Source organism: Benincasa hispida, chromosome 1 (assembly GCF_009727055.1).
Source record: "Benincasa hispida cultivar B227 chromosome 1, ASM972705v1, whole genome shotgun sequence".
NCBI classification, from domain to species: domain Eukaryota; kingdom Viridiplantae; phylum Streptophyta; class Magnoliopsida; order Cucurbitales; family Cucurbitaceae; genus Benincasa; species Benincasa hispida.
In genome coordinates this window covers 82,161,676-82,171,657 of record NC_052349.1, presented here as the reverse complement: position 1 = coordinate 82,171,657, position 9,982 = coordinate 82,161,676, and the positions used below count along the sequence as shown (strand labels likewise).

Genomic DNA, 9,982 nt, shown 5'->3' with positions numbered 1-9,982 from the left:
AAGACTCGGCTTATTAAGAAGACTTAGGTTAATGGTCTGTTTATGTACACATGTTTTGAGAGGGACTAGGGCTTTGTTAGAGTTGTTTGGGCCGTCTATGGATATTTTTTTTTCCTTAGATGTTATGTCATGGCTGTATGCATGTGTTTATATAATATTGTGTAGAACCTTAAGGAGGCGTACTATATACATACATTATTAATGTTTAACAAGTTGGCATTTAGATTAGAAGGCTAAGGTGGTGAGTGCTGGCAGCAGGGCTAGTAACTATCACGGTCATATCCTCTTTCAGATTAAGAGGGTAATCTGGGAGAGGGTGTGACAGTGATCTTGAATATATCAGACCCTTCCATCTTGACTGCACGAAGGCTCCACCTACATGTCTCCCCAATGCATTTGACAGTGAATAGAGATTTGGTTGATTTCCTGACCTTAAATTCAAAATTTTTGTTGATGGACAGAATAGACAAATCTCATTTTCAAGTCCTTTTTGCTCAAAATAGTTGACCAACTTCAACGTCCTTTGTCCCAGATCAAGAGGTACCAGGCATAATCAACTTTATCCTATGACTTGAAGACACACATGGTGGAACCACGAAAGCTGCTGTAGAACGACGCACATCTCCATGATCACGATCCATTTCATTCAATCCTGCTGGTTGCTCATTCACATCCACATCCACTGAAGAACCACGATCCATATAATCGAATGTTGATGGTACAGTGTTGGTAAACAGTGAAATATCAGTGTTGGTAGACAATGGAATATCATCCTCTTCCCGACGAAACTGATATGATTCCTCGTATTGTCTGTCCACAGCGTATCATTATAACTAACATCTCCAAACCCCATTCCAACTCTTTCGTTCTGTTTAGACTTCAACGTTACAGCTATCTGAAGTCTACTAACCTCTTCTCGCAAAAGAAAGAAGTGAAGATCATCATCATCCGTTATGCATTGTGGAGGGGCTTCAAATTCAAGATTATATTTAACTTTCAGGATAAGATCAAACTCTGAAGAACTGATTTTTGTAGCCCTGTAAATGCGAGATTTAAGTTCTTCATAATTCACTGTAGGGGGCACAACGATTCCTTTCAACTGTCCCCCAATATACGAACTTTCATTCTCATCCCAAGCACCTCCAAATCGAATAAATACACTTTTCTGTCATCCTACAAAGCAAGGGAACATTTGTCATTAAGCTATACAAGTAATTGAAGTGTACTCTCGCTCTCTCTCAAAATCTCGCTCTCTCTCATAATCTCGCTCTCTCTCTTAATCTTCCTCTTTTTTACTCTCTCCCAATACAAAATTCCGTAATGCTACCCTTCCAGAAATAACACATAAAAAATAATTAAACAGACTCAAAATAATTCACCTTTCTGAAAAAGTTGTTCTGTTCCTTTCTGAGAAAGCCTCGTCTTGGAAATCCCCATTCGAAAAATCTTCGTTCAACAAAACACCGTCGAAAACCAGAGAAGTAATCACCTTTGAAATGGAGTTTAGAGTTTAAAGAAATCACCATTGTATTGTGTTTAGATATTATTGATTTGATTTGAGGCTTCCGTCGTGACATTTTGTCAAATCAACAGTACACTGACGAGCAATCACATCAAACCAGGGAATTTCAAGCGAGAGCAAGAGTGAGGGCGAGAGCATTTAATCAGATAATAGCGAGATTTACCTCGTGAGGCCGGTGTAAGGGCAATTTATGTAATTTGGTATGGCAATGATGTCAGCAGAGGGTCAATTGACATTATTTTTAAAAAAAATGGTCATTTGACATTTTGGGCCCAATTTTTGGGTCATCCATACAAATTTTCCAAGAATAAAAATGCAGGGGGGGCTGCGACTGACGCGTGAAGAGGGGAGAGAGGAATTCCTTTTCTCTTTTTTCTTTTTGAAAAAAATTAATTACTTAATCTCTTTTAACTCCAAACTAATACATATAAATATGAAAAAAAAAATATTTAAAAATATTTACACTTTATAGCAAAAAGTTTAAAAGTCCAAAATACTTTTTAAAAAAATTTGCTACAAATTATAAATATTTTTAAAATTTTTCTATTTACAAGAATTTTACTAAATATAATAATCAAACCCTCTTTCCCTTTTCCAATACCAAATTCCAAACCTTTTTAAAATTAAATTCCCAAATTATTTTGAAAAAAATATTTAAATTAATTATCTTATAAAATTGATTTAAATTAATCATCTTCTCCAAATAATAAACAATTTCTAAAGCTCTCAATTTCAATTCAATTTTTTAAATTAAATTAAAATTTGAAATAAATCCAAATGCTCCTTAAATCAAATTTAAATTCTCAAATCCTTCGTAGAAACAAATTCTAAAATTGAATTATCCCTACACAATAACTCAATTTAACCTCAAAATTCAAAATAATCCTCAAATATTACAAGATAATTGAATTTAAATTACATAAAAAAATTGGGATGTCACATTCTTTCCTCTTCAAGAAACTGTCTCGAAGTTTCTTGTTGAAAAAGTTGGACTCTCATCTCATCCTCTCATTCACATGTTGTCTCTTCCAAATGATGATTCTGCCACAATCCCTATTGCGTGAAGTTTTCACCTTCTTGGTGAGAATTTGAATAGACTTCTCCTCATAACTCAAATTCTCAATCAACTGTAATGGTTCAAAGTACACCACATGGGATGGATTTGTCACATACTTTATCAACATCAAAACATAAAAAGCATTGTGAACTGAAGATAGAGACAGTGGACCAACTGATAATCTACTGGGCCAATTCGTTCCAACACCTCGAAAAGGCCAAGAAATCGTGAACTTAGTTTCCCTTTTCTACGGAACCTCAAAATGCCTTTCATAGGTGCTACTTTCAAAAACACCTTGTCACCAGTTTCAAATTCCAGATCTTTACGCCTAACATCAACGAAACTTTTCTGTCTGCTCTGAGCTATTTTCATACGTGCTCTGATCTTCTGTATTGCCTCATTCGTGGTCTGCACTAACTCAAGTCCTAGCAACTTCCGTTCACCAACCTCATCCCAACACACAGGAGACCTGCAACCCTTCCCACTCAAATGGTGGCATGCCAATGGTAGCCTGATAACTATTATTATACACAAACTCCATCAAATGCAAGTGAGAGTCCTAACTTTCTGAAAGCTCTAATGCATAAGTGTTCAACATATCCTCCAATGTCTGATTCAAACATTCTGTTTAACTATCAGTCTATGGGTGAAAAGCTATACTAAAAGCTAGCCAAGTACCCAACACTGACTGAAGACTCTTCAAAAAACTAGATGTAAAACGAGGGTCTTTGCCAGACACAATAGATACTGGTGTTCCATGCAGCCTCACCACCTTTTTCATGTATAACTGTGTGCCCACTTATTCACCGAAAAGTAGACTTTCTTGGAATAAAATGCACTAACTAATTAAGCCTGTCTACTACAACCCAGATAACTATAAAGTCCTTTGCTGTTTGTGGCAACCCCACGCTGAAATCCATAGAGAAAAGAAGCAATTGATCAACGAAGAAGAAGAACAAGTAGACGATGTCGATCAACAAAGAAGAAGAAGAAGCTGAAGACCATGAATTCGCGTGAAGACAATGACCGACCACCTTTCCTTCATTTACTCTTGACTTGACAGAAGCTATGAAACCATCCATAGGGGAGGGGTGACTAAGCTCGCAAATTGAATGGTTAAAAATCCAACTCTGTCGTTTGTGCAGGCCCCCATCAATTCCTTTGAGTTTCGGTCTTGCGACCGTACTCCCTAGGCAGAGTGTCTCATGCATTAGCTGGGCCTCTGATCCGCATAGACCTACATCAACAGGTAATCCCGCATCTCAGGTCTTCTGGTCTCTGGTAAACCTTAGGGAAGTTAGACCTTCTCCAAGATGTAAAAGTGGAACTACTAATGGGAAGCTATTGAGTCGCGATATTCAACTATAGTAACTCTCCTCTCTGGGCCTATTATTTGCCTTGAAAAATCTGTAGCAAAAGGCGATCGAGATCGAAGTTTTTCAAATTATCTTAGAATGAGCAAAACACCATTGAGAGAAAAAGATGTCAAGCGAGGAATGCGAAAGAGAGATGTGAATGATGAAGGAGGTGGGTAGATGGTCAAATCCAAGCTTCATTCGACGTGGAGTCCCTTCTCCTCAATCCTGTATTGATCCACAACCATTCTTGGATATTTTATAAAAAATTTAAAGATCTTCGTGTGCTAAAATATTTTTTGCTATTTCTATAAATAATTTGCAAATTTTGCCATCTATATAAATTTCTCTTTACTTATTCCAAAAAGGAAAAAGTCTTTTGTTAAGTTTAATTTATTTATGTTTATATACAACTGATCATCCCAAAAATAACGCTTTTGGATGAGCTTGAGTAAGCAAATGAAAAAAAGAGCTAAATGGTTTCAAATTTAGAATTTCAAGAACTATATAGACATAAATACATATAACTTTAAATTATTTCAAATTTAAAAATTTTAAAAAAAAAAAAAAATTGAGAGCATGGGGATAAAAAATTAGAAAAAAAATTTAGAAGTTCAAATTGAAATTGTTGAATACCATGGCATATAAATGAAAATAAATGTTATCTATGTCTAAGCCTTCGTTATGTTTCAGGACAAGAAAACTTTAGTGGAGGTTGCAACGATGTTGACATGTAAGACATGTAAGACAAAAGACGTATCGTTCTAAATCTTATACAGTAATTAGTTTGTACTTAATTAGAAATTTAAATCTTCATACTCTTAAATATACTAAGAAATGTCAAAAGAGGGAGTAGATGCTTTAATTTTAATATATACAAATGTTGTTGCAACATAAAATGCTACAACTTACAAGGATGTAAATAAGTTCGGACCAAAGAACATGGAAAGATCAATCCTAGAATGTGAAAAGTGAATTAATTGACTTATGCCTTATGCCAGCTTCTAGATTTTTATTTTACAAAAATATGGAGTTACAAATTGTCAAAAGAAGAAATGGGGGAAATGGCTATTTAATTAAATGCAAAGGAAACCATGAATGAGATTTCTGAATCCATCATCTAAAATTATCAAAGACTACTTTGATCTCTTCCCTCTCTATCTGCTTTGGATGTGAGATTGCTCTTAAGCCACCAAATTATTCCATCCTGTTGCAGATAAAGGAGCTCATCAATTTCAGATTTCACACATAGTTTCATCTTCATAAGAAAAAGCTTCGATTCCAACATGACTTGTTACTCTTTTGATAATTGCAAGCCTCGATCGGAAATAAGTAAATTACAACAAAACCTAAATGGCATTAAATTACCAAACAAAAAAAAAAAAACACTTAGACTTCGCTACTTATTTCAAAAGTTGCAATATTACCCTAGTAGTAGATATCTGTTAGATTGTTAGAAGATGAAACCTCGAACATTGTAGCAGTGAGCTGGAATGGAAATTGGGAGTTGGGACAACAACACCATATACCCATTCAACTCTCAATTGAAGCATTTAGAAAAGACAAGGGTACATTATAGCTTTTGAAGACTAGGAATACTTTTAAAACAAAAGAGTAAAGTTCAAGAATATTTTTGGTAACTGTAGCCTAAAAAAGAATGCTGAGTAAAGGTTTAGAGGTTCTTTAAGCAAAGGTACAAGACACGTATCATGGTGAAGAAAGGAAGTGCAGTAAAATAATGATGATCATGAATAATGGAATTTGATATCACGGCACACCATCTTGGTGTAGAATGCAAGCAAGGACACAACCTTTAGGTTAGAGGTCTAGGAGGAAACATCTTCAAATAAAATGGCAAGAAGATCAAAATATATGATTATTCACAGAGGATTATTTAATGATAATGGGTTAGATAAAGGGACCATGCACCGTAGATGCTGGAAGATAATAGAACAATAAGAATCGTTAAGTGAGCATCGCGAATCCAAACTGGAAAAAGATGATAATGCCCCAGAAAACAACTACCAACTTTCCAGACATTTTCAGTCTTCTCAGTTTGCAAGTCGTTAAATATAGGAAAGAGTAAAGAGTACCACAAAAACTCCCCATATCTATCACACCAACCAGTAGTCAAGTTCTAACCTTGTTGATTCAGCCAAAAATCACACATTAGAAAATATCTTTTATATGTGAAACTTCCAAGCCAACAAGAATATGAAGCGAGCTACTGCGTTCAGTACTAGACTTTGAGTTCTTACCTTACTTTAGTCAATTCAACCTGAGGGGGACTGATTTCCATCCCCACATGTCGAGGAACTATCATTTTCAGAGTCTGTACAACAAAGAAGCAAATGGATGAAGTTTTAGAAAATACTGCACAGATTATATAATCATTTAGCTTTACAAGTTACTGCTAGAACCACTAATTGATTCACATGCACAGAAAATTGGTAATTTGGTATGAACCTTGAAATTATATATTCTACGAAGCATTCGTCAACAGGGTGCAGACAGGTTGCCAACAACTTTATGGTAAATCAGACACTAACCTAGTATCGAGTGGTTGTTTCCATGGTAGAGACATGTTGCTTTGTTATGCTTTATTTTATATTATTCCTTTCCTATGTTACCTAAAGTTAAGTTATTCTTAGACTGAAAAGCATTATCGAAACATTACAAAAAAATTTAATAACTTTACCTGCAATGCCACCTACAGGTTTTCCTCCAGTATTAGCCATTGCTAGATCCTGCATCATTACAATATGGCGTATGTTTCACCCTGCTGACCATTTTTTATAAGAAAGAAAGTTGGAACTGTAACTAATTTATTGCACATCTTACAGTATCATTGGTCGAGTAGTGAGACAATTTTTCTCCTGATTGAAGATTGGCGTCAGCTTTTCTCTTATTCTTGGTCAAACCTTTTTTGTAATTTGCCACAAACCTCTCAAGTTCCCAAAGGGTTTCAGAATCTACACTGCCAATATCCAACTCAATTTCATCGTCGTTTTGGAAGAGTCCCTGGTTTCTTTTCTTGATAATCTTGACAACATAATTCAGCTTATCTGATGGTAAATCCTGAAGGTCAATGCTCAGTTTCTGTTTTTCTTCATAAGTCATATCTCTGATTTCATGATTCTTTGCTTTTGGTTTCTTCTTATCACGAGGAGCAACATCTGTGGGGGTCTGTTTGGGATTGGGGGTTTTTGTTACTGAATCCGATTTACCTAAAATCCCCCTATTTGAAGGCACAGGTTTTGTCGTAGAATCCGATCTACTGAAAGTTCTCGATTCCATTGGAGGAGTGGCAAGAGCTGGAGATTTCCTAGAGGTGGGTGTACGTAAAACTGAACCATCATCCATCTGAAATCCCTTACCAACATATTGTTTGCCTTCAATTATCTTCCATTTCTCTTCGAATATCTTAGACAACTGCTCTGCCATTATATGAACATCCTCCCCTTTTGGATTATATGTAATGGCATTGCTAAATGTTAGTCTCACATCCTCAGCAAACTCTCTTGGTGACTTGTACCAATTCTTATTTAATCTCATCTTTATGGTACCCAAATCCATTGGCTTCGTTATGATCTTATGATAATCATGAAGCCCCAAACGCTTCGCATCAACAGGCACATTAAATACCCAACCAAATTGATGTTTCATCAATCTTTCCAGCAAAATACTACAGCTTTTAAGCACTGGACCAATCTTACCTCCATTCAAATTACAGTCCGACATCGGGAACTCCTTTGGAGAAGTATAGTTTGAATTTTTATGGTTGCTCATCTCTTTCTCTGCAAACTCTCCAAAATTTTCTGCAACCGAAACACATCGAACAAGCCTCGAAGCAGGCACATCCGCAGAACCCACCTCGGAATTAACCTTCATTGTACTGCCAGTACCGACCCTGTCTACCAAATTATTAGCTGAAAACTGTGACTGACTCTGTCCAACATCGGCACCATAACCACTAAGCTGCAGCTCCTGAGTTTCAAACTTCTTCACGAGGCTCCTAACCTGATCAAGCTCACCCTTCAGCTTCGTTGTAAGCTCTTTAATCCCAGACCTCGATCTGGAATTCAAACTAATCCTAACGCGATTCTCAAACCTCGTATATCCTGGCACGTCTTCGGCATTAACCGGTTCAATGCAGCAATTTTGACCCGAAGAATCCCTAGACGCGACTAAAGCATCGACGAGATCATGAGAAGGAGAAAACGGATTACCACCGCCATTGGTGGCCGCGACAGGAGTCTGAACGGAATTTCGAGCTACGTGTTTAGCAAGTTTACTCTCTTTCTGTTGCTTTCCGGCACTAAACTTGTCACTATCCGTCCTTCTGGGATTCCCTCCCGCATCACCACGACCTTGCAGCACTGAAGCCATTCATGTAATCTGCCACGATAATAAAACCCTAGAATTTCTCGACTGTCAAAAAGAGAAGAAAATTGAATGGCAATAGAACCAGGGGTATAGAAAAATCCATAAAAATCATGATTGCTTACAAGTTTAAAGCACGATCGATGCAGCTGGAGGATGTAGAATCGAAAACCAAACAATAGAAAAACTAGGGTTTAAGCTTGACGATCATAGTAAAGGAAAAAAGAAATAGGGATTCGTTCGAATATGCAAAGAAATTCAAGAAATCGTAAGAGTGGATTAAAGATGAATTCGAAAAGTTGATGAATGGATTGACGAAGCTCATCGTTTAGCTCGTTACTTCCTACTTCGGACTTCCATTGTTCACTGTGAAACGCAGAAGTGGTGGCCGAGACCGACTTACACGCGCGGAGACCGCGAGTGGCCTTCCCACTACGTCTTCTTTAATTTTTTTTTTTAAGGAAATAATAAATACAAAATTTACTTCTAAACTTCTCGGAAAATTTCACAAAATAACTCAAAATCCAAAATATTTTCTACCAATAACATTTTTCTAAACTTTTCTACCATTAACCTTTTCTCCATGCAAAATTCCAAAATTATCCCTAGTTTTTAAAAAGCCTTCAGACCGTTTAGTGAACACGCGCACAACGATAGGGTCTCCCTCCATTTCGTTCATTTCCTGATCGTTTAGAGAATACTAAGCGAACGTTTAGAGAATATTAAGCGAGCATTTAGATATTACTAAGCGATCGGATAGAGATTACTAAGTGATCGTATAGAGAATACTAAGCGATCGTTTAGCTAACTGTTACGCGTTCGTTTAGACATCTGTTATACGATCATTTAACTAACTGTTAACGATCGTTTAGTTTTTGTTGTACGATCATTTAGATATCTATTATGCGATCGTTTAGATATCTGTTATGTGATCGTTTAGATTTTGTTATACGATCGTTTAGGTTTTGTTATACGATCGTTTGGCTGACTATTACGCGATCGTGCAGATATATGTTTATGTCATCGTTTAGTTTTTATTACGCGATCTTTTAAATATCTGTTATGCGATCGTTTATATATATGTTATGCGATCGTTTAGTTTTTGTTATACGATCATCTAGGTTTTGTTATGCGACTGTTTAGATTTTGTTATGCGATCGTTTAGTTTTTGTTATGCGATCGTTTAGATAAATTTGTGCTAAATTTATAGAATACAATTGGTGTTTTACATTTAACTAAGCAACTAAATAACTAAGCGATTGTTTAGATAAATTTGTGCTAAAATTACATATTGTACAGTATAATTTGTGCTAAAATTACATATTGTATAGTATAAATTGGTACAATATAATTGGTGCTAAATTTACTTATTTTATAGTATAATTGGTGTTGTACAGAAAAGCGAAGCGAAAATTATATATTGTTTAGTCTAGATGGGCCAGTGCCAGGTGTTATCAATGTTTGTTTGCACGTTTTCTTGTTATGTCCTCTCTGACCACATCGTGTACACCTATGTATTTGTCATGGCTCCTCTCCAATTGAAGGTATCCTGATGGTTTGTCATCGACCTACACTTACTACCTTTTGCGGTGGTAGAATTGGTTCAAAATCTCAAACATCTCCAACCCATTCTTGATTGTGTCCGACTGGGAAGACTGGTTTGGC

General features: G+C 36.2%; 1 protein-coding gene across 4 annotated transcripts; it reads right to left on the bottom strand.

Moving 5' to 3' along the window:
* Nucleotides 1-4,772: 4,772 nt before the first annotated feature.
* LOC120086113 (transcription factor GTE4-like) lies at nucleotides 4,773-8,754 on the bottom strand. 4 transcript variants are annotated; one of them, XM_039042572.1, is made up of 5 exons: nucleotides 8,443-8,754; nucleotides 6,776-8,365; nucleotides 6,633-6,681; nucleotides 6,193-6,266; nucleotides 4,773-5,141 (listed from the first exon to the last, which is right to left on the bottom strand). In XM_039042572.1, exons 2-4 carry the CDS (start codon nucleotides 8,321-8,323, stop codon nucleotides 6,208-6,210), a joined length of 1,656 nt encoding a protein of 551 aa, XP_038898500.1. In that variant the 5' UTR covers nucleotides 8,324-8,365; nucleotides 8,443-8,754; the 3' UTR covers nucleotides 4,773-5,141; nucleotides 6,193-6,207. The 4 variants fall into 4 exon arrangements, with proteins under 4 accessions (XP_038898500.1, XP_038898508.1, XP_038898517.1 ...); XM_039042580.1 differs by having other exon boundaries at nucleotides 6,776-8,351; XM_039042589.1 differs by having other exon boundaries at nucleotides 6,776-8,332.
* Nucleotides 8,755-9,982: the final 1,228 nt, after the last annotated feature.